General features: G+C 39.9%; 1 protein-coding gene across 6 annotated transcripts in view; it reads right to left on the minus strand.

Moving 5' to 3' along the window:
- PTPRG (protein tyrosine phosphatase receptor type G) overlaps nt 1-26,239 on the minus strand; it is a 718,755-nt gene that overhangs the window by 292,281 nt on the left and 400,235 nt on the right. For all 6 annotated transcript variants that reach the window (XM_082344647.1, XM_082344649.1, XM_082344646.1 and 3 more), the window contains exons 3-4: nt 15,097-15,276; nt 1,021-1,169 (exon numbers count right to left, since the gene is read on the minus strand). In XM_082344647.1, the coding sequence (XP_082200773.1) occupies nt 1,021-1,169; nt 15,097-15,276 (329 nt within the window). The remainder of the gene's footprint in view (nt 1-1,020; nt 1,170-15,096; nt 15,277-26,239) is intronic.

Consider the following 26,239-nt stretch of genomic DNA (forward strand, 5'->3'; position numbering starts at 1 on the left):
TAAGGTTCAAGGTTGTCTAAAGGGTCCATGAACGGGCTTGAGGAGTGAGGGTGAGGGATGAAACCCTACAGATTATGCACAAATCTGTGTGTACGTACATGTATTTTTCCCTATGGAGGAGGATCGAAAGTACTCATCAGATGACCCAAGTAGGTCATGACTTACTGAAGTCACAGAACACTACGAGTTGTCACTCCATGTTTGAGTACAGCCACAGGCTTGGGTACAAACCCTCTCAGTTCTTCTACAAACCTGTAAAGTTAACCACGTGGGCACCCAAACAATCAACAAATATGTCTGTCCCAAAGAAAGAATATTCACATCCTGATCATGATTAAAGGTATAAAAATAAGGTTAGCAATGGAATAGATGCGTTGTCCCCACCACAGATTAAAAAAGGAGTTTGGAAACATGCTCCCTCCCTCAGTCGCCAAAAAGATACACATGACCTACTGCACCACCCGTTCTTCGCAGATCTTTGAGAAAACTGACTCAGAGGAGGTAAAATGTCGATCCCACAAAGTTAACAGTGAGTCATACGACCAATGGCCACAGCCTCCTTCTGAACAGCGTGGACAGCACACAAACCTTAAAGCAGCTTCCCTACTGAGAGATGATTCTGAGTCCTCTTCACATATCAGTTACCTTTCCTCTTTTCTAAAGGGTGAAAACGAAGTGGCCAGAGTTTCGTACAGAATTTCACTTTGGAAAGCAGGGTTTCAGAAAAGGACAGGGCAAAGAAACCATGTCAAATGAAACCAAGGGTCCGAAATCATCTACCAGGGGTGAGTCTACTCAAACCACGACGTCCACGACTTCTACATGCTTCACCAGTTAAACAAAGATGAGGAACTTGAGGATGGCTATCCAGCTGTCATGCTGTATATAAAAGATTTCCAGAGACAAAGGCAGGGACAGTACAAGTTTGATTTGCAGAGACGACTGGGGGTAAAGACAAAGCATCTCTTTAATGTCAAGACCCAAAGCACAGCTGCCCCTGACATCTCAAGTTTCTCTCACCTCCACAGGGAACCGCCTGCCGTTGATGCTGTGTTCAGAGCCTGCAGAACCATTGCTGTGGCCCCAATGAAATTCCACCTTCTCAGCTTTGAATCTGCCAGGCAGGCCAGCACCGCTGACAAAATAGTCGTCTTTCAGAAGGATGGCAACTGTGTAAAGCAGAAGGGAAACAACAATGAGTTTCAAAACCACACTTGAAAGATTTCTCCTGTTGCTTCAAATAAAGTTCATGATTACATGATGGGAATTATTTCCCATATACCTGTTAGAAAGCAAGTCAAAAACATTAGTCTGAATAAATTAGCACATTCTAGCTGCAGAATGCTCTCAAGAGCCAGCTGACTCTAACTCATGAAAATTCCCAGAGAATGGTCTCAGAATTTCTTATCCATTTCACAGTTGGAAAAACAAAGAAACAAACAAAAAAACAGACAATGATAGAGTAAGTGGCTCTGAAGCAGGGTCTCCTAATTCTGCTTGATGATCAAAATTATTTTTCATTTTTAAACACTGATTCCTGGGGCTATCCCAAGATTCAAGGTCTGGAATGAGATGGGAAATATATATACATCAGAAGCAGAAGACATGTTTTCTTGATCAGAAAACTTAAGCAAGGTGTCAGGAAATAAAATTTGCAGGTTCTACCAATATAAAGGAAATAACAGTGGGAAGACAGCTGGGATTGGGAAATGTCTTCACATTTGATAATGGTGTCCAGGAAAGTATAGTGAAAATTCTACTCATTAAGTCACTCAAATAACTGCAGATAAGTACATTTACTTTACTATTTCTTTTAATTCTAAGCATAAGAAAATTTTGCTTAGCCCATCTGGAAGAACACATAAGAAGTCTTTAACATAGAAAACCTCAATCAATTCAAACCCTAAATTTCAAAATCACATCTCTCTTCCTTGAAACATGGAAAAGAGAAATCAAGAACAAATAACTTGGACTTATACTACCAGAAAAATTATTTTTCCAAAAGGAATGTAATATCCAAGTGGATGAAAAAGAGATTTTACTTCATGTCATACATTCCACCCCCCCTTTTTTGTTGTTGTCTAAAGTGAATTCATTCATTCATTTAACAAACACTTATTGGCTGCTGAATACGCATAACGCTCCAACCAACATACTAAATGGCCTGTGATCGGAAGCTAAGCTCATTTAAGGCAGGGAAAAGCTTTCATATCCTCATTGTCTCCTCTTCCTAAAGAGATGCCAGTTCAAGCCTTAGAGAGAAATCCTGCATGAAAATTAGGTCTCCATAAAAGATAGGGACTAGACTAATGACCCATTTCTAAAACAAGTGCAATTAGTTTCAGCACTTCTCTGTAAAAAGGGAAGCATAGCCAGTGGGAAGCAGCCGCATAGCACAGGGGGATCAGCTCTTGGTGCTTTGTGACCACCTAGAGGGGTGGGATAGGGAGGGTGGGAGGGAGGGAGATGCAAGAGGGAGGAGATATGGGGATATATATATATATACATATGTATAGCTGATTCACTTCGTTATAAAGCAGAAACTAACACACCATTGTAAAGAAACTATACTCCAATAAAGATGTTAAAAAAAAAAAAAAAAGCCAGTGACGGAACCCTGCTTGTAATAATCCCTTTTCACTGCATTCAAAAGGCAGTTTTCTCTCAACTTCTGAAAAATATACAGTAAACATTCAATTAGTGGGACAGAGAATTAAAGGCTAAAATGAAATAAAAGCAAGTGTTTCTTATGCTGATTGAACATGCTACGACATGTTCCTTTACTGTGTGCTAGGCATGGTTTAGAAGAAGGCTTGGCAAAATTTTTCTGTAAAAGGTGAGACAGTAAATATTTAAGGCTTTGTGGGTCCTATGGCCCTTGCTGTAACCACTTAACTTAGTCTTAGTAGCCCAGAAGCAGCCAAACACAATATGTAAATGAATGGGTGAGGTTATATTCCGATAAAACTTTAGTTATCCACACTAAAATTCGCATATAATTTTCACAGGTCATGGAATATTCTCCTTTTGATTTTTTTCCAACCATTAAAAAACATAAGAACTAGCAGGAGGGGTTGTCATTTGGTGATCCCTAGAATACAATATATTTTAGAAGACAAACTATTGTGTTAAACCAATGTTCCAAAGTCCAAATACCTATGAATTAGCTCAGTATTGTCTTTAACACTGTTGATTACTCTCAGCTGGTTACAGATTCTATCCATAACATTGTGCATCCAAAGGGTGAAGGCAAAGAATTTTGAGCGCATGTGTTACAATCATCCAGGGACTCCTGCAGCATCTTATAAATATTTGATTTTACCTAAATCATTTATGTCTCTGTCAGGGGTCATTTTACTTCTTTTACATGAATAATTAAAAGCATAATTAGGGAACTGTACAACCTGAAACACTAATCTCATTTTTCATTTTACAGTATTTCTCACTAGCGCACACAGCACACTACATGCACGTACTGCCCCCACCTTCCGAAAGCGGCGTAAATTTTTGTTTACATATAACACTGGAAAGAGAGAACTTGCCCAGCCACCATGCAACACTTTTCTGATGATCACGGATAACACCGCTCTGTTTCACAACAAGATGTACCAAAGGTAGCCGCTGCGGAGCACAGAATGTAGGAAGGGCCATGAGCTCACGGGATGGACGGACCTGGGTTAGAATCTCATTCTGCCACTTAACAGTGGGGTGACCTTGGGCAAGTTACCTGACTTCTCTGTGTCTTGGTTTCCATCATGATTCAAATGGCGATAACAGTGCCTACCTGGTGAGACTGTTGTGACGCCTGAAGGAAATCGCACGCGGAAAGCACTTAACCCAGTGCCAGAAATTCCACAAGCGCACCGTCAACGCGGGTCATTGTCCAACTACCAATCATTTCTAGAGACGCGGTCGGAGTTCATGCGGCAGCACAGAAAGGTAACCACACAGGTGCCACTCTCCGTCTTCAGACGGAGTTCTATTTTATTTATTTATTAAAAAAAAATTTTTTTAATTTACTTATTTATTTATTTATATTTGGCCGCATTGGGTCTTCGTTGCTGCGCGTGGGCTTTCTCTACTTGCGGCACGCGGGGGCTATTCTTCATTGCGGTGCGCGGGCTTCTCATTGCAATGGCTTCTCTTGTTGCGGAGCACGGGCTCTAAGCGCGCGGGCTCAGTAGTTGTGACTTGCAGGCTCTAGAGCGCAGGCTCAGTAGTTGTGGCGCACAGGCTTAGTTGCTCCGAGGCAAGTGGGATCTTCCCGGACCAGGGCACGAACCTGTGTCCCCTGCATTGGCAGGCAGATTCTTAACCACCGCGCCACCAGGGAAGTCCCCAGAGTTCCATTTTAAAGCAATATTGTCTTTCCCACAAAACAAAATGTGTCCTTGAGCAGGGACAATAAACAGCAAAGGTAGGTGTGGCCCAAATACTTGAGATGTTAAGTGTTGAGTGGCTGCTCTGAATTTACTAAGACGCTGAGTAAAAAACAGATTTCCATTATTTCTATTCTTTCAGTCACATCAGTGAAAAGAAAATCCCAGTTTGATGCTAATATGCCCTCCACCTTTCAATGATACTCATTCATTTCCCGCTTTACCGAAAAGTAAATATGTAAGCTAGAACTTAATAACGTTGGTACCTTTGATTTATTTTCACAGATTACAGACATAATTTTTTATATAAGTCTATCCTTGTCAAATGCACAGGGTTTTGCATTAAGGTGTTGATAAAACGTTTTGTTTTAAAATCAATTCATTTAATTAAAATCAAGTGCATCAACTGAAAGAAAAACAATAAGTGAACGATACTATGATAATAATGAATAAATACATTTCAATTTAAATTTTAAAACAGTAGCACTAAGAGTGAATCTGGATAAGGTGACATTTAGGAAGGTAGCAAACAACAGCTAAAGACTGGAGAAAGATGGGCCAGGAGGAGAAGGCAGGAAAGGTACCTAGGAGTGGACTGTCTAGAATGAGGCCCCTCTGGTTGTTCAACTGCTAATATGGATTGTGATTAAATTAAAGCAGAATGGTGGAGGATGTGGAAGAAACTGGGAGCTTCAAATTCAGGGTTTTTAACCTGGAGTCCAAAGTCCATAGCAGTAGCCACCCACAGACTTCGGGGTCTACATCCTCCTGATACAGGAAGTAAAATTCTGAGCATGGGTGCATAAACGAAGTCGGACTCTGGAGCCAGCTGGGTCGGAATTTGAGCCCTAGATCTGTCACTATCAGTTGTGAGAAAGTTACTGCATTTCTGGGTGCTTCAGTTCCTACTCTGTGAAACTGGAATAATACAACAGCAACTTCATAAGTTTGTTATGAGATCACAAGGGTTGACACATGAAGAATGCCCAGAACAGTAACTCATTCACCACATTATAGCAGGAAGATGGCACTGTAAAAGCCCAGAAATAAACCCACACATATGTGGACAATTAATTTACAACAAAGGAGCAAAGAGCGTACAATGGAATGAGGACAATCTTTTCAATAAATAGTGTTGGGAAAACTGGACAGTCACATGCAAAAGAATGAAACTAGACTACTATCTTATATTATACACAAGAATTAACTCAAAATGAATTAAAGACTTGAATGTAAGACGTGAAACCACAAAATTCCTAGAAGAAAACATAGGCAGTAAGCTCTTTGATATGGGTCTTGTTGATGCTTTTGTGGTATGACTCCAAAAGCAAGAAAAACAAAAGCAAAAATAAACAAATGGGACTGACTACCTCAAACTAAAAAGCTTCTGCACAGTAAAGGAAAACATCAAGGCCTTTTAAGGCCTTTTGCCTTAACAAAAAGGCAACCAACCTACTGAATGGGAAAAAATATTTGCAATTCACATATCTAGTAAGGGGTTAACATCCAAAATACAAAAGAATTCATACAACTCAGCAACAACAAAAAACCAAAAATTCCCATTGAAAATTGGGCAGAGGATCTAAATAGACATTTTTCCAAAGAAGACATACAGATGGGCAACAGGCACATGAAAAGATGTTCAACATCACTAATTAATAGGAAAATGCAAATCAAAACCACAATGAGATATCACCTCACACCTGTCAGAATGGCTATAAGCATTGGCAAGGGTGTGGAAAAAAGGGAACCCTTATACACTGTGGGTGGGAATTTTTCCACTACGGAAAACAGTAAGAATAAATAAAACTAGAACTACCGTATCACCCAGCTATTCCACTTGGGTATTTATCCAAAGCACATGAAAACTAATTTGAAAAGATATATGCATCCCTATGTTTATTGCAGCATTATTAAAATAGACAAGATATGGAAACCACATAAGTGTTTATAGATAGATGAATGGATAAAGAAGATGTGGTATATGTATACACCATGGTATACTACTCAGCGATAAACAGAATGAAATCCTGCTATCTGCAACAACATGAATGGGCCTTGAAGGTATTAGGCTAAGTGAAATAAGCCAGAAGGAGAAAGACAAATAAGTATGATTTCATTTGTATGTGGAGTCTAAAAAAACAAAACAAATGAACAAAATAAAACAAAAACAAACTCACAGATACAGAGATCAGATGAGTGGTTACCAGAGGGGAAGGGGTTTGAGGGGTGGGTAAAATGGGTGAAAGGGATCAACTGTACGGTGACTGACAGTAGACAGTCTTGCGGTGGTGATAACTCTGTAGTGTATACAGATGTCAAATTATAATGCTGTATACCTGAAACTTATGGTTAAAAAATAGATGGCATTATGTAAGTGCTGTTTATAAAAGTTATCCTACGGAGAGGATCCACAGCTTTCACAGATTCCCCCTGTGCCCAGGGCCCCCCAAAATGCAAAAATGCTCTACACAGGGGCAGGGGGGCAGGTAGGAGTCACACCATGGATAAGGAGTTACTGCCCTCCTGAGCTTGACAGGATGACTGAGTACCAGGCATTCACTGTATTCTTCACAGGACATCCACACACTGTTTATAAATTAAACTCGATGTGTCTAAATAATGCTGGCCTAAAGCAAATGTTCACACTAAAATCTGAGTAAACAGCAGCAGATGCCAAAAGTTAAACAAAAAAATGGATGAGAAGGAAAATAAGCCCGTTACTGTCTTACCTCCACCACTTCCCAACCCATTTTTAACACTACAAGATGGGAAAAGACTCCCATTATTGGATTGTTAATGGTGAGACCTCCAGACCACCCACAGTTCCAGTGTCCATCAGGTAATGCTTTCAGGCTCCTGGTGAAAAGGGAAATGCTCTGGTCTGGAAGTCAAGACACACAGGCTCTAGTTCTAGGCTTCTATTAACGTTCCTGTAGGCACTACCATTTATTTTTTCAAATAATTTACCAAGTAACTACTGGGGAAGAAAAGGTAAGTAAATGAGACATTAGCTCCTGCCTTCATGGAGTGTACAGTTGGTGGGAAAGACAGGCCCCAGCAACTAAAGAGATGACAGAAGCAACCCTGCAAGTGGGACAGGTGGTAAGAGGTGAGCATCCAACCCCAGACTAGAGAAGGGAAGGAGGTTTCAAAACAAGGACTGATGAGGTGAGAGGTGAGCTGTGTTGTAAAAGTGCTGAAGAGAGGGGAGCACAGCAGGCGGAAAAGCTCATGCAAAGGCCCTGTGTGGAGGAAGCCAGGGTGACTGGTGCCCAGGGAGCAGGGTGTGGCATAGAGGCCAGACAGCAAAGCAAGGACAGCGAGGAGTCTGCCTGAGTTCTGCAGAGAAGTGAGAGGTCCTCGATATGGTTGAGAGAGAACAAGAAAGAAAGAGGGGGAGACGCACAGACATGATCAGATTACGGAAATAAGAAGATTACTGTGGCTACTAAATGGAAAAGGCCTGGAAGGAAAGCAACATTGGTTGGTAGAAACAAAGGGGCTTCCCTGGAGGTGCAGTGGTTAAGAATCCACCTGCCAATGCAGGGGACACGGGTTTGAGCCCTAGTCCGGGAAGATCCCACATGCCACGGAGCAACTAAGCCAGTGCGCCACAACTACTGAGCCTGTGCTCTAGAGCCCACGAGCCACAACTACTGAGCCCTCATGCCTAGAGCGCGTGCTCCGCAACAAGAGAAGCCACCAAAATGTGAAGCCCGTGCACCGCAACAAAGAGTAGCCCCCGCTCGCCACAACTAGAGAAAGTCCACACAGCAATGAAGACCCAACGCAGCCAAAAATAAAGTAATAAATTAATTTTTAAAAAAAGAGAGAAACAAAGTCAGGAGGTTACTGCATTCATCTAGCAAAGAGACAGTGGACAGACAAGGTGAGTCGGAGCAGCCTCAGAGAACCAAGAGACGCCAAGTCATGGGATTATCCAGGGTCTCGGTTAACTCACCGCTAAACTGAGCAAGAGGAACAAAGTGGATTAGTTGACCCTTTAATCACATAAGATACAACAGATGACAACCTAGCAGAAGGTTCTGTGCCCTAAAAAAGAAAGGAACGCTTCAAAAATTGCCCTCAAAATTCAAAATTGTGAATTCAGTTTTGAGTCCGGTTATGTAACATAGCGCTGGTTTGCCCGTTCTGTAATTGGTAAATTAGGCTTCGGTCTACCCAGAAAATAGCCGCTACCACCCGAGCGCAGGGACTGGGGCTATGGGGGTAAGAGAAAGGAAGCGGAGCTTAGCAGACAGGAACCAGAGCTTGCAGTGCGTCTCGCCAAAGAGAGACCCAGGGAAATAGCTCTGACATGAATTCCAGGGTTCAGGCAAGACTGAACAGTAACAGGCTGAAAAGTACCCAAGAATCTGGATATTTGAAATAGGAAAAACTTAAAAAGAGCCAAAGCACATTTAGCATCCCCCCAAAGCAGAACAGATCTTTTTTTAATTACACTTAAATTTTCTTTTTTGGGCAACCTTGAACTAACCAGAGGGCTGTGGGGTATTATGAAGTCAGGGTTGGGCATGTCCAGTGTCAATGGTGCTGAACACCCAGATGTTTCCAAACATCTGTCTACTTGGCTGATGCTATGCTTTTAATCAGAAACCTTGGCAGCCTCTTTGCGAGCAAAATGACCAATTCGTTAGTGGCATAAACAAAACTCAGAGCTTAAAGAAAAAAATGTGATCCAGGAAAAAGGACCCCATGCTGGTCCATCTTCAGTGCCCACATCATTAAGATCACTCCAAGGGGGTGGGAGGGTAATGGAATAAAAATAATTTAATGGTTTGGTATCAAGCAAAATTGGAAACCCCAAGAACATATACTTGGGGTATCATTGTGTACTTCACTTGTCCAAAAGCCCTTCCCATCAATATATCAGGAGTATAGGTTTTATTGAAATGAGAACATACTCAGGTTTTCACCATCAGCACCGGGCTCTCTACTCCATAAATAGAGCAAGAAAAAAAACTTTTCAAACTCTGGTTCTCATCTGCGGCCACCTCTAAGGAAGACAGGAAGAAGGGAGAGAAGGGGGCCAAAACTAGGAGCTGGGAGTGAAAACAGACCAACAGGCAAGAGTCAGAGCCTTGTTTACAGGGGTGGGGAAATTCACGGAGATGTGAGAGGAAAGGTGGGAGAGAAGGAAACTGCAAAATGTGAAAGCTCATGGAGAGATACTCATCAACAGAACAGAAAGAATAGAGGCAGAATAGAAATCGAAAGAAGAGAAAGCCCAAACAATCAGGGATAAGAAGACAAGCACACACACAGAATTCCTAGAAACTTCCTTACCAATCTCAGGATTGCTAAAGGCTTTCTTCATGCATGTGACACTTGGACAATCACGCTGGCACTGTGGAATGCCCTCTTGAGCGGGGGCTAAGCGTGCAAGTCCATGAATTTGGGGAGAAATCAAGCATCATGAAAATCACCACTGGAAACGCTGTAAGGAGCCCATAATGGCAGCGTGGTACTGACTCTCAGTAAGGCTCGCATCAGTTTCTCCACCAACCTTGGACCAGAACACTGCTTCTGCAGGGCAGCACGGGGGCAGCCGTTAGTTTGAGCTGTAACTGCAGTGACCCACAGAACGCAGAGTGCCTTTCACGGTCACACACTTGCTTGGCCCAGGGGAGCCTTGCCCTGTGGGCGAGCAGAGCAGCAGGGCCAAATGCTCCTCTTGTACTGAGCTGGGGTCATGTACTCAGTTAGGGAAGTAGCATGTGGAAATGACTGAGGTTGTTAAAATTATATTTTTCTCTTCATATCAGCCTGCAATGAGGTTGTTCTTGTCTTAGTTTAAGTCTGTGGGTTCTTATGGTGTCACTTCACCATAAAAGTTTGAAGGACCTGGTAAAATAGAGGCAACAGCCTCTTAATCCTTGTCTGAATTTTATGGGCTGAGCAACATATTAGGACATGGTTCCCGACCTACTTACCTACACAGACTTTTCGCACCATCAATCTACTTTTATTAATTTACCAACTACTTCTTGAATCCATCTACGCCAGGCACTGGTATATGCAGACAAATAAGAAAGAATGTAGGCAAAGAAAAAATATAATAAACCAATATAAAATGTGAAAATGGAAGTAACAAGCATCATGGCAAATGTATTTACTATCCGTCCTTGGTGTGGGGGGGAAGGTAAAAGAAAAAGTACTGAAAAAACACAAAAACACCCTCCAAATAGTTAAAACTCATAGGAGACCATGGCTTATTAACATATATCAGAAGCACCATCTAAGTCTTAAACTTTGATCATTTAGCTAGAAGCTAATGCTAGGAACAGCAAGATTATCTTGAAATGTTCTTAATGAATGCATTATCTTTTCATTCTACAAAAATGAAAGAGGGAGAAATAACTTTTGATGAAATCAAATGAGAACTGGCACAGTAGACAGTCATGGCTCTTTGGGAAGAAATAGAGAGACGCTATCTGTCTCGTAAAGATATTTTAGACAACTTTCGAGAAGTGGGCTAGGTACAAACACATTGCTCTATTGATTATGCTAGATTAAATATATAGCCCTCTCCGGGGGTTAAGACAGATATGAACATTAAAACTGTTTTACGGGAAAGTTACTGTCCGTATGTAACAGGACGCTTTAAATATTAACTTTCTAAATTCATATTTTGATATTCAAATGACAGTCTATTTTACAGATAAGTGACCTGTAAATTTCTACCAGAAAAAAATAAATATTCCTTCCTGGATTTATATTCTATAAGTATGAGGTTCAAGGAAAGACTTTGGGGAAGAAAAATAGGTGTTGCTTAAAAATGAATGATTTAATAAAAATGACTTTTTTTGGCATCTAGGTATGAAAGTGAGATATGAAATGAATGACGGTAACAAAGATGGACCATGTGGCCCACAACATATGGGGTTTTTTTAAATTAAACTTTTAATCTTTCTGATAACTGTAGATCAACATGCAGTTGTAAGAAATAATACAGAGGTCCCGAGTCTCCTTTATCCAGTTTCCCCAAATGGTCACATCTTACAAAACTATAGTACAATGATATGTGTGTGTGTTTTTTTTGTTTTTTTAAAAAAATTATTTATTTATTTATGGCTGTGTTGGGTCTTCGTTTCTGTGCGAGGGCTTTCTCTAGTTGCGGCAAGTGGGGGCCACTCTTCATCGCGGTGCGCGGGCCTCTCACTATCGCGGCCTCTCTTGCTGGCAGAGCACAGGCTCCAGACACGCAGGCTCAGTAGTTGTGGCTCACGGGCCCAGTTGCTCCGCGCCATGTGGGATCTTCCCAGACCAGGGCTCGAACCCGTGTCCCCTGCACTGGCAGGCAGACTCTCAACCACTGTGCCACCAGGGAAGCCCTGTTTTTTTAAACTGATATTATCCAGGTTGCCTATCAATACTACTCACTGCAGATATTATGAACTCCCACCTTTAATTCAGACACACAGCACCCTGCCCTGCATTTATACTGTGTTCAGCTCAATTTATATGATCCGTGCATAACTGACAAAGCAAGTGAATCCTCATATTTCTCTAAAATACTGGAATATTTACGAACTCACGTGGCATTTTAAGAACTGCAGAATAAAGAAGATTCTAGGTTCATGCTTATTTAAAAAAAAAAACAACGACACAGGTTGGTTTTCGCACCCACGTTTCTAGACAAACATAAATTGAAACTCTTTGAAGAGAACGGAAAAACAATTCGATGTTCACATTTAAAACTGTATACAAATGGTTGGCACTTTTTAAAAATCACTCCTATAGAATCATGTTAGATTATTTATGAGATACTGGCCCGCCTAGTATGGTGTCATAAATTTTGTAGTCATAAGTACAGTTTGAGCAGTCACGAGGATTTATTTCTGCTTCTCAGAAAGCCATGCTTCTTCTGAAATTTCAGAGACAGATGCGTTCATATTTGGATGGCTGTGCTCCAAAGTCAGGCGCATGCACCCATAGACAGGCAACAACTTGGGGATCACTCTGGGAAGACAGCAGAGTGACAGAGATTGATAATCAGCTTCTGGAAGACCAAGGTCATGAATCAACTTGCACTGAGTGAACCCTACACTCATCTAAAACGTGTCATTGGAGATACCAAGTTGAAAGCTGTCACTGAAACGTGTTATCTTTGCAGAAGGCTGTCAAGCATTGCAAGTCAAGTAGAAAACCGTATCAGAGAGCCCAGCGAATTGCCTTTGGCAGGCTTCCGGAATGTGGCACCAAGGTAGCACTCGACAGCAAGATCCGATTACCCCAGCGTGGCAAATCTTCCATCCACCACATTCAGATAGTCTGCAGAGTAATATTCCCATCACAGGTGTCCAAAGGACACTCACATTTGAAATATAAAGCAGGGCCACCGGTAGAGAAATTCTGAATGGTAACAACAAGCACACCATCTATACTGGGGGAGTAGAGAGGTGGGGGTGAAAAGGCGTGTACAGATAACATCACTGGTACACAAGTCTGTCCTGAGCAGCTGCTCAAATGGGTGAATCAAGGTACAGGAGAAGGTAGCTGCTATAAGGTCCAAAGAACTGTTTGTGGCGACATTATGAAAAAGAGCCCAAAGCTGGGAATCACTGTGCTGAGTGGGAAACAATTCTAAGAACAAATCAAGCCAACCCAAAGCAATCGGCCATGAATAATCTCAGACAAACGCTGGTTTGGAGAAAGAAAATGGATCCCCAAAGTTGTATGTGCAGCCAGTTAGGTTAAAAAAAAAAAAAAAAAGGCAACTCAATGACCCACAACATGGATGGGACCAAAGGACAGATAATGAAGTCATTTTAGCTCAGTATGAGGGCTTCAGGCAGCCAAGGCTCCTGAAGGGATTACTAACAGTGGTTTGTAGTGACATCCTTGGCTACAAAGGGATCATTTCAAAGATAGAGAGAGAGAGGGAGAGTTAGTTTTAATGGGTTGGGTTATAAGAGTTGAAAAATAAGATAAGAAAAATATCTTTAGCACCAACGGAATCCCAGGTAGCACTAGGCACAAATGTAATATAACACCTAGGGATTTATTTTCAGATCAAACAGTGGGGCACAGAAAGGCATTCCTGCTACTTCCATCAATGATCTATAACTGCTATTTGCATAATAGTGATTAAGAGGGAAGGAGCTTTTGCACTAGCAATGTTGAAAATGTGGTATTTCATATTTGTGGACCCCAAGTGACAGGTGAGGTAGGTAAAAGGAAGCAGGAGGATCAAATTGCTGGTCTGATACACAAAGGGATAAGACGATGTTCATCTGTATTCCAGTATAATAACTAACATTAACAAAGCAAATTCTCAAGGAAGATAAGGATTTTATTTTCATTTATGCATTTGGCACAGTGCTGTCCAATAGAACTTTCTATAATGATAGAATGTTCTCTATCTTTGCTGCCTGATATGATAGCCACTAGCCATATGTGGGTACTGAACACTTGAAATGTGGCTAGTACCAATACTACTCAAAGTGATCTATAGATTCAATGAGATCCTTATCAAAATTCCAATGGCATTTTTCACAGAAATAGTCAAAACAATCCTAAAATTCCTATGGAACCACAAAAGACCCTGAAAAACCAAAGCCATCCTTTGAAAGGAGAACAGAGCTGGAAGTGTTACACTTCCTGATTTCAAATTATACTACAAAGCTATGGTAATCAAGACAGTATGGAACTGGCACAAAGATAAACACATCAACCAGTGGAATAGAATCTAGAGCCCAGAAACAAACCCATGCATATTCGGTCAACTAATATTTGGCAAAGGAGGCAAGAATACTCAATGGGAAAAGGATAGTCTCGTCGATAAATGGTGTTGGAAAAATGCAACATCCACGTTCAAAGAATGAAGTTGGACCACTACCTTACATCCCTCAGAAAAATTAATTTGAAATGGATTAAAGACAAAATCTAAGACCTGAAACTATTAAACTCCTAGAAGAAAACATAGGGAAAAAGCTCCTTGGCATTGGCCATGGCAATGATAATTTGGATATGACACCAAAAGCACAAGCAACAAAAGTAAAAACAGATGAGACTCACCAAACTCAAAAGCTGGGCACCACAAAAGAAACAACCAATAAAATGAAATGGCAAAATGTTATACATCAATTATATCTTAATAAAGCTGGAAAAATAAATAGAGGTGACCCTCACCCACACCCCAGAAAAATCCAAAGATCTCAATGTGGGTCTCCTCTGCTTTCACACCCTGCAAACACACAACCTAAGAAAGCGGAAAACAAAATGATATGTGGCTAGTAAAACTGAGGGAGCGAATTTTAATCTTACTTACTTTTAATCAATTAAAACTTAAATTTGAATATAGCCACATATGGCTAGTGGCCACTATAGTAAAACAGATTTCTAAAAGTTCATGCTGTATCCTTTACATGGACTGACCCATTTAATCCTTATAACCCTATGAGACTGATACAATTTTGTTATCTATATGTATATTTTTAAATTTTTATCCTATCATATTTAAAAAAAATTTTAAAGCACAAAGTGATTAGGTAGTTTGTCCCAAATCACACAGTTAGTAAAGCAAGTGGTCAGTTCTCAAACCAAGGGCCAATTCCAAAGCTCTCATTCAGCTATACGTTCTCTGTAGCAACATACACTACTAAAGGAGCAACTCGTGGTTAAGGTAAAGACCAGAGACCCAGAAACATTTCATATTATTCCACAGACAAGTAAAGAAGACACAGTCTACCTGTTTTCCCTGTGTTTTTCATCCAGGTTTTGTTGGAAGACTCATTGTCAAAGCCATCAAGTTGCAGGTCCTGGTACTCTTCACCGACACGTGCATGCTGGTCTGAAATGTCTATAGGCGACTGGTGACGGCCCTCACAGCTGACACTAGACGTGACCCAGTGCTCAGGACCGTAGGCACCTGTTAAAAGAAAACACGACTTCAATCCTCATGGTTCAAGGGTCAGGGATAAAATGAGTATGACACACGAAAGTCAAGCACTGCATCTCCCAAGGTTAACATTTCCTACATGTCCCCACCCTAAAGATGTCAGTGCATTGGAAGACTATCAATCCAAGCCATTTACTTGATAGGGCAAGAAAATCTGAGAAAAAAGTTACTTAAGATAGTTTTGCTTCTTGATTTGTAATCAAACATTTGCTAACTTTATTATCCATAATCAGATTAAGGGAGTTGAGCAGACGGGTCGTCAGAGTTCACATTTTTTTAAAATTTTAAAATAATTTTCCTAAAATAAACAGAGCATTTATTCACAAGAAAACACCTTAATCAATTTAGTATGTTCTGCTATTGTGAACAGTACACTAAACACAACTTTCTTCTAGGTTCCTAGGAATTTTTGAACTGGAAAAGGAAAAGAATTAAAAATTAAAAGTAACACAACACTGGATGAGAGTCATTACAAATAATGTGGGCAATGAGGCAGGGTTTTCCTATGGCTAATTGTGAGATTTTTCAATTTAGCCAGTTTGAACACATGTATATTAAGGCACTCACTTCTCTTTCTCAATCCCTCACTCTCATAGGAAATGGGGGTATAAAGTTACCTTCAGACTAGAATCAGCATTCATATAAATAAAGACTTTTTGGGGAACATATGCTACAGAAAAAGAGGAAGAGAATGTAGCTATAACACATAACCCTAATGGACACCAATCAGGCATAGATAGAGAAAACACATTGCAACAACTGTGTCTCTGCCCTATTCAGAAATTATATATCTGGGGGTGATGTCTACTAAGTTGATAACAAGCTCTGAAATTTTTCTGCGCCCTACGTTTAACCTTCTTGACATGACAAAGCGGAAGTAGTCAGCTGGAAAAAACATCTTTTGCTAGAAAGATTAAGATAAACCTCTTTTTTGAGAATCAGATATAGAATAAGTCTAAACGGTATAATTTAAAAATTTTTTTATTTTATATTGGAGTATAGTTGATTTACCATGTTGCGTTAGTTTCAGGTGTACAGCAAGGTGATTCAGTTATACATATACATATAAGTATCTTTTTCAGATTGTTTTCCCATATGGGTTATTATAGAATATTGAGGAGAGTTCCCTGTGCTATACAGTAGGTCTTTGTTGATTATCTACTTTATATACAGTAGTGTGTGTAAACTGTATAATTTTTAGAAGATAAAATTTAGGCTTCCCAATCAATAAAGTTTAGTGTGTATATAAACAAACATATACATATACTTGTATTCTTAGGTTCTTTTAGTTTTAAATTCCTTCACATATCAAATAAAAGAGGATGAATGGCCAAAGTGACTTTAGGAGACCAACCCATCCATGAACCCATATTTTTCTGCCTCACTCTATACCTAGCCCTGTATGATGGAAGACACAAGGACACCTTAACATAGGTCTCCCTCCTACTAAGTCCACACCTGTGCCCAAACCTCCACCACACACTCCCTGGTCACAGATTTCCCCATCCCCCTAAGTCTGACACAGCTCACAGCTGATATAAACAGTGGTACCATGAAAAAAGCGGCAATAACAGAAAATCTTTTCAGTCACAGTAATGGAAACTTCATGGCTGCAAGAGCAACTGATGAAGCTCCCCTAAAAATGATTCATATGCTTGCTATCTGGCAAACGGCTCAGCCTCACTCTATGCCTGGGTCATTTTCCCTAATCCTTATCCCATGCAGTAAGATAAAAGAGACTATCAGAAAGAACATGTTCGCTGATTGGCAAAGATTTAGCAAAACCTCTGGGCACTTATCAAAATCACTTATAAGTGCCATAACACTTTCTAGCAAAAGTTAACATCGCCATTTCCTTTACTGTAGGACTCCAACTAAATTTGGAATTGTCAAGGGCTTTTCCCTCATGTCATTTCACCTCTTGGTCAAATTCCCTAAGACTGCATGAGATGAGTCATAAAGGAACAGAGTGTGCATTTGCATATATTTGAGCCAAACTTTATTTTCATCTTGCATCAATATATTTGAAGAAAAAAAGGAGGGGAAAGGGGACAGAAGGCTCCAATTATCCTGTCTGCTCTAAATTTTCTTACAGATGCCAAAAGGATCCACTGAAAAATGGAATAAAGTGCTTGTTGACATATTTGATAGCTGACCATAATGTAAATTCTGGCTAGCTACAATTGGGACTGTATGTTTGAATTATGGAAACTAAGGTTTTAATGTGTGTGTGTGTGTGTGTGTGTGTGTGTGTGTGTGTGTGTGTGTGTGTAATGCTTTTCAGAAACTCAGTACTACAACAAAATTGCACTCAATGGAAAAAAATGCATGGTAAAAATCAATCCAAACACATATGACTCCAAAGAAATAAGAATGCAAGCCATCATTTGTAAAAACACATAGACACCTGGTAGTTATCCTACTGATTAAAAAAAAATACTCTTTAAGCTCTGATAAGTACTTGCCATTCATATTATTTCTCATAACCTGCCAGACATGGGTGAAATATAATTTAGCCCTCTATAAAAATATAATCAGGGTTCATACCAGTGAGATTCATTTATTCACTACAATCTGAAGATTTAAGCCGACTACATGCTTGCTTTCACACCTCTACCCAATATACGTTCAAGTGCAATTTTAATTGAAACTGATCTTCCACTTCAGATTTTAAATTAATTCTTCTTTGGAGAGCTTCATGCTCCAGACACCCTTGCCTTGCAAAAACCTCTATGTCATTAGTGGTGGAAATAGAACACTTTTTCTAAGCTTGCAGGTATTGATTACCTATTCTCACACTGAAGCACCACTGCCATTCCACACTGTATAAATCTCTTCAGTGTTAAGACACTTTATAAAGGACTGAGAATTATACCATTAATCATTTCCAGTTGCACAAGTCTCATAGCACTGAAAGCTTTGTTTTTCAGAACTTTGAATAAATGCCTTTAAGTTAAAAACATGACACTAAAAAAACACTGTGGTTAACTGAAACCTAGTTTTGAAGGAGGGAAAACAATCAGCAAGAAGCCTTCCTCTCTCAGGTCTGACAATATCCATCTAAAATAAGAAGAGAAAGTCATGTGCATTTTAGTGCCCTCTTAGCAACTCTTTCTTAGAATACTTGCATTTTGGCAACTGGACCCATTTTGACCAGCTCAGTAACTCTGACATGGCAACCTACTACGCAAGGCTACCCTCTCGAAAAAGGAGGCGTGGGGCTCAGGGGTAGAAACCACAGGGCAGTCTGTCTGCCAAGAGTAACTTCCCGTTCACCTGTTGAGAGTCTGGAAGGAATGAGACCTTTTTTTTTTTAAGATTTATGTTATTATTTATTTATTTATTTTCTTCATTTTTGGCTGCATCGGGTCTTAGTTGTTGCACGCGGTATCTTCATTGAGGCATGCAGGATCTTTCATTGTGGCACACGGGCTCATTAGTTGTGGCGCACGGGCTTAGTTGTCCCGAGGCATGTGGGATCTTAGTTCCCCGAACAGGGATCGAACCCGCGTCCCCTGCATTGGAAGGCGGATTCTTAACCACTGGACCACCAGGGAAATCCCCAGGAATGAGATCTTGATGGAGACATACTGCCAACATATTAGTACCAAGGGAACTAGCACTGATTCTCTTTCAGTCTAGAATGAAAACTATTTTCTTTTTAATGCATTCAGTGAATGCATCTGAAATTCCTGGCTGAAGGAATTTCAAGGTCAAGGAATTCCTTGACCTCAGTGTAAAATATCCCCTTGTCAGGGAGGCTTCCGTGAGAGATGCACTGGGTTCTGTACTATCCCGGTTCTGAATAAAGGCTGGAAGAAAGAGGAAGACATATTTATGAAACTCACAGATGCCAAATAAAATCTAAGTTTTGTTAAGTGGGTTATATAATTTTTTAATATTTATTTATTTTTTTGGTTGCGCTAGGTCTTAGTTGCGGCATGTGGGATCTAGTTCCCGGACCAGGTATTGAACCCGGGCCCCCTGCATTGGGAGTGCGGAGTCTTAACCACTGCGCCACCAGGGAAGTCCCAAGTGGGTTACATTTTAATATCCCGATTTTACTGGCTTTACTATTATATACTTGAGGGTAGGTGTATGGCCTAACAGACGAAGGAGATGGACACTGATTTACAGATAATGCTGGGGTTGTTCTCATATCCTCTTGATAAGAAAGAAATCTGTACAGAGCAATGCCAAAGGAAAAGAGAGGTGGCCTAAAGAAAGCACAGCAAGCTCGTGAATGATAGTTCATTATTTAAGGTTACATAACAACCTTATAAAGTTGGAGAAATTCACCTTAAAAAATTATCGTTAGGGAACAACATTATTAGCTTAAATTATGGCTCATTTGTGCATTAAAAGAACCCACTTCCACCTCCTTGGTGGACCATTAACAAGTCACTGTATTTTTCTCATTTTGAGATGCCACAATTCAGTAGACTATCACCAGGAAGACATATTTCTACAGTAGGGTGAATAAATCACACAACTGGAGATTAATTGCAACTGGCCTGTTTAAGGTAGACAATCTCCCACGTGAAAATAATGGCAAATACTGTAAATCTGGGCCCACGTCTGAGATCCCGCTTGATGTTCAGTGTTTCTTTAAGGCCAATTTAACCCAAAGCACTTGGTTGCCATGCATAAATTCTGAACCAAAACTAAGTTATTGTGTTCAAAGGAAAATCAAATAAAAATCTGAGAGACACATCTCAATCTCTCGCCCCCCCACCTCCAGCAATATTACTTGAAAATCTAAGATGAGCAAATATAATTGGTTAGCAACAAGACTTTTCTATAGTTTAAGTAAATCATCTCACTTCAGTATAGTTCACTATTAATACCTGACCTGAGAAAAAGAGATAAAAGTGCTCTCTTTAGGGGGGCTTTCCTGGTGGTGCAGTGGTTAAGAATCCACCTGCCAATGCAGGGGACACGGGTTCGAGCCCTGGTCTGGGAAGATCCCACATGCCGTGGACCAAATAAGCCCCTGCAGCACAACTACTGAGCCTGCGCTCTAGAGCCTGCAAACCACAACTACTGAGCCCGCGTGCCACAACTACGGAAGCCCACGCACCTAGAGCCGGTGCTCCGCAACGAGAAGCCACCGCAATGAGAAGTCCATGCACCACAACGAAGAGTAGCCCCCGCTCGCTGCAACTAGAGAAAGCCCGCGCACAGCAACGAAGACCCAACACAGCCACAGAAAAAAAAAAGTGCTATCTTTAGAGCATATAAATCATACTTTTGTCTAAAAGCAAGGAATTTCAAATGTCTATGATTTGTATTCCAAACAATGGTTTCTTTAAATACATAAGAGGTTCTTTGCAGAAAGCAAGCATACACCTTGAATTTATTTTACCATAATATATCCACATAATGGTTTCTATTCACTTATGAAAAGCCATTAAAAATAATGAATTCTGTCTAAATCTAATTAAACACAAAACTGATATACATGTTATGTGCTGCTTCTAGTCAAATATGCTTATTAATGCCTCCCTCGAGGAATTTATATTAAAAACATTACCTGGATCCAACGCGATTACCCTGCGTCTTGGTGTCTACTTTTAACCAACAGCAACAATCCAAAAATAAGTGTATTCATTTTTTAACCTAACATTATAATTAATGCTCTTTCTCTGAAATCTAAAACACATCTTAAACTATTCCATTTTTTAATTAAAAAGCATTATGGAACTTAACTTACAATTCTTCTGCATTTTGTACTCCTGGTAGCTAGTTACCTTTTGTGCGTTTATTGTTGTACATATGAAAAACGGAAAAAGTGCTTTTTAAAAAGCACTCATATTGCTGATCTCCACTGTTTTCATTTTATTCATGTATAAGTATGAATTTGTTTAGCATTATTAACAGGAATTTTCAAATTTTTAAGCCAGTTAAGAAAACATAAATTTACCTTACAGATAATAAAATAGTTCGGCAAATTTTTTGTTTTTAAATTTTAGGTATAAAAACTTCATTCCTCCATTTCACATCAATGATGTGTTTTAAGGTAACTATCAATATCTAACCACAATATAAGAAATAATATCAGACAGTAACCCCAGAAATGGGAACTACTTTACTCGTTTTTTAATACCAAGTGTTATTTGTTTAACTTCCCAGAACCTCTATTTTAGGACTAGATGTTTAAAATTAATTTCAAGTAAAGTGTGGAACAGCGTGAATCTCTACATTACAGGTCCCAGATTCTAATCCTTATCCTGAAGGTCTCTCTGAAGCCTATTTTACTGTTCTAAAAAGTGAGGGTATTACAAAGAATGGAGATGCCAATCATGGTTACCGGGGAGTTCTAAGCCACAGGCCTCTAGGCTGAGTAGAGGCTCATAAGGACTGACTGACTGACTGACTGACTGACTGACTGACTAGTGATGTCTGCATGGGTGTGTGAGATGACAGTAGAAAAGCATGCACCATGAGCATAAATGTAATTCACAGACGAGAAGATTCTAAAGGTCTTTCCAAGAAAACGGCTGTAACGCTGCAGGTTTGCACGCAGCTCGGATTAAAAACTGTTATCTTTCAAGCGGAATCCACCCACATCCAAACATGCAAGCAAACTTTTTACTACTGACTGGGATGGTTTATCCACTCAAAACCTAACTAATATTGTTTAAAGTTGGGCCAACTTTATTTCTGTTTCTTGTAAATACCACATAAAATTGCTTTAAAAAGGCATCTGAGCAATCAACAAAAAAGTCACAATTTTTACCGTCCAATGCCAAACATCTCAAGTGCTTATAAACTGTAGGTAAGTTGGTTCTGGGCCTGAAGTCTTCAACCTTCAAGTCAAGTACGTCTTCAAGCAATCAACACTCATCATATGACAAAGATCTTTTCTTTCAGAATTCTGACTGTCCCCATAAAATAATATAAACAATCATCCAGGGACTAAAAAGGTCACATGGCATAGTGGAAAGAGCACTGGGTAAGGAGACTAGCCACTCAAGTTCTAGTTCAAGGGTGGCAAATAAGCTTTAACTCACACTTTAGCTCCATATGATTGTATGATTACTTATGAATAAAGACAAGACCAATTACCAGTGTCTGTCAAGAGTGCCAGAGGGGCCATGGTGACGGCCATGTCACGAATTTGCTCTTTTCATTCCAGTTTCAACTCTAAAAAGTGGAGTTGAATGTGGCAGTGGTCAAGTCTTATAATGATTCAATTTCCTTACACACAAATTATAAGATTATATTAGATCATTTTTAAAATTCCAAAGAGTTCTAAATACTACAAGAATACTTCCTGTAACACCTGGAAGAATCAAACAGGCATGTTACATTTTGTTGATATTCTAGCTAACATTCACCCTCACTGGATACATCCATGAGAGAAACCACAAGGATGTGGTGAGGATTAAAGAAATTATTATATACAGAGCACATCCACCACACTTGGCACGTACTAATAGTGCTCAATAAACATGATTATCTATACTTTCTTCTGGGAACCACAACCGAACCCTAAATTCTGGATGGTGTGACCCTGCTCCTGGCTCCAGAAATAGCACCTGATTCGTTATCTGGCTGTTTAATCCCATCCTCCTTCACAGGAGATTGACTCAGGAAGGGGTGTTAATCCAGGACTAAGCCAAAGAGCACAGGGGATTTCTCTGGTCAATGGGAATGGTTAGGTTGATACTATTCAAAAGCAGGCTCCAGACTTTTGTTCAGAGGCTGAAGGAAGAAACTACCCTCTTCCCTGAATGGGAATGAAGAAGAGGCAGGGAAAGGACTGACTTGGAACCAAGAGGGAATCAGCTGGAGACCAAAGCTGACAAGGAAAAAGGTGTGTGCGGGGGGGGGGGGGGGGGGGGGGGGGGGTAGGACCTGACCAAACAAATGCTGAAATTCAAATTTTATCTCTAGACTTCTGAATTTTAAGTGTCTTTGTATTCAAAACAGCTTGAGTAGGCTTTCTGCTATTTGTGACCAAAAAATATAGGTGATCATCAGAATGTTAGTTTGAAAATACCAACAGTTAAATCATTCAATGCTTTCTACATGCATCACTAAGACAAAAATGTCAAATTACAAAGATAAAAATCAGGAACGCATACTGATGGAATATATAAGGATAACATCTACTGAGTCCCCTTCCTTCCTTTCCTCTTTCCCTAGAGGAGAGGATAGACTTGGCTAAGGGTTTAAAGATCTCATTTAGACAAGAGGAGAGGGAACGGGCCCTGAAATCCCTGGCTGTAAATTTACACCCTTGGTAACACGGAGGTCACAGGACAGGAACCCCTGAAAGTCTTAGTGGGGACAGTGGCCTCTCACTGAAGTCTTCTGCCTCAGAAGCAAAAGCCACAACACAAGTTACTACACACAGAAGACTTGCCGAGGTGACGATGCAACATTCCCAAAGGTCAGAGTTGCATCTCCAGGAGGGAAACAAAACAGACAGGGTCTAGTTCAGTCTGGTTCAGACAATGCTGGGACTTCCTGTCTTTGAGTAGAAGGCCTTTCTCACACCATTGCTATTGTCAGTACCACGCCCCACAAAGGGTTGTGGAATATAATCTGCGTCAACTCAGGAGAAATCCCACTCACAAGTAGAAAAAAGGGAAAAATTCCCAGACAGTATTCAGGAGTTCGGTGTTTGCAAGGAATGAGAGGGTACAGACCAACCCCCTGACCTCAGGGCTGAGAGGAAAAGAACGAGAAATTTAAAACCGTTTTATGAGGCGCTCACTCAACAGCTGAGGGGCCTGGGGTGGAACGGGTATGTGGAACTGGGAAGCACTTCAGAGGGTACAGACAGGATGATTAACACCCTTCCTGCGACAACTATAAAAGGAGGAATGTATGCCCCAAAAGGTATTAACTATTAAATGCTATCTGGGGAAATGTCTAGACATAAAGCGCCACATTTATGAGGTAAAGCCAAAACAGCATGATGGATTCTGTGAATAGTTCGCTTTAACTTATACTTTTTTCTATTTCAATAAATTTACAGCGTGCAGAACTTCCAATAAAGGGGATCTATAAAGAAAATTGGAGAAATTAGCAGAAGCGACAGTGATAAAAAGAACACTAGCTCCCTTCATTTCATCAAATCAGAGGAGTCTCTGCTAACCTAGCTATTTAAAATAGTCCCCTCATCCAGGTTCTATTTCCTTGACCTCGTGCATTTCTCTTTCTAGTATCTGGTCCATGAGAAAATAAACTCCATGACGTCAGATACTTGCCTATTTGGTTCACGCGGTACACAGAAGGTCCTCAATAAATAAATATCTGCTCAAAAGGGCTAGGATTAAGGTGAGGCACTCACCAAAAACTCAGTCATCAAAATAAATAATAGTGAAGTATTTTAAGGTTTAATGTAAACACAAAAACCTATGATGAGCAAAATATAAAAACTTAAACGATATTCAGTTAACAGTCCCGTGCAAAGTCATCCTGGAGTCTGAGGCAAAAGGAAAAACCAGCAATCACAAATATTGCACTAAAATATAATTCCTCTTGATTGCTGAGTTTTTTGACACCCTAGTCCCAGCCTACGATAAACGACTAAGTGACATTTAATAGTGTACAGCCATAAAGTGACATCAATAAGGAAGGCATCATCCATTTGAAGGATATTCAACAATGTGCCCGGCATTGTGATGAAAGCTGCTTATATTTTATCTTCTTCGATCCTTTCAACAACTCGTGTCAAGTATATACTAGTTTCTCCATTTCTCAGATAAAGAAATTGAGGCTCAGAAGCTAGGAAACTTGCCTTCGCATAGTAAGTGACAGACCACTGAGTCAATTCCAGACCTACGGGACTAACCCAGGCTATAAAACAAGAGTTTGCCAACTATAGCATGTGGGTTGCCCACAGCCCACCATGTGTTTTTGTAAATGAAGTTTTACTGGAACACAGACACACGCATTCAAGTATGTATTACCTATGATTGTTTCCGTGCTGTAACTCCAGAGTTAAACAGTTGTAAAAGAAACCAAAAAAAAAAAAAAAAAAACCTAAAATATTTACCATCTGGCCTTTTGTTTACAGTATGAAAGAACTGGCAATAATGTAAATATCCAACAGTAAGGACTTGCTAACTACTTCCACATCTAACGGTTCAAAAGTAGATAATCCTTCTCTCGGATATATTCCCAATAGTTCCAATATTTAAATATTTAAAATAAATAAGTAGAAGCGCAAGAAGCACTTGTGGGGAAATCTGAAGTAGGGAAAGCATTTTTTCATATCATGTAAAACCTCAACATCAGAAAGACTGATAAAATCAAATACATTAAATATTGAATTTTCTGATTGTAGAACACACCATAAGAAACATCAAAAGACAAATGATCTGCAAAAACATTTGCAATTCATACCACAGAAAGGAAAGTTCTTTAGTATACCAAGAGATTCTAGAAATTGATAAACCCAAAACCCCACATAAAAATGGTCAACAGATATAAACAAACAGTTCAAAAGAAAACGAAACAAAATGGCCCCTTGACACAGGAAAAGTTGCTGTGCCATACTAATAAGGAGAAACACAAATTAAAATTATATAGATGCATTCTTTCACCTACAAAATTTGTAAACACGAAGATGTTTGATTATACACTGTTAACAAAAATGTATTCAAATAAGCACCTTCATTTACACTACTGAGAAACTGAAACAGTCTTTATGGAAGAAAATTTGGTAGTAATATTAAAATTACAAATGTGCACTCCTTTGAGCATGGTGTTAACTCTACAGATATACTTGCATTCACGCAAGGTTAAGGTTAGTCATGGCAGCAACAGCAGTTGTAACCAAAATGAGAAACGAGATAAATATCCATCACCAAAGGGCTAGTTAACTAAACTATGACAAATCAATGCATTGGAATAGTGTGGAACTTGGGGGAAAAGAAAGAAAGAAAGAAAAAGAAACCTCTTAAAGCTGAAATGG

The sequence above is a fragment of the Balaenoptera borealis genome, assembly GCF_965194805.1.
Source record: "Balaenoptera borealis genome assembly, chromosome: 12".
NCBI lineage: Eukaryota > Metazoa > Chordata > Mammalia > Artiodactyla > Balaenopteridae > Balaenoptera > Balaenoptera borealis.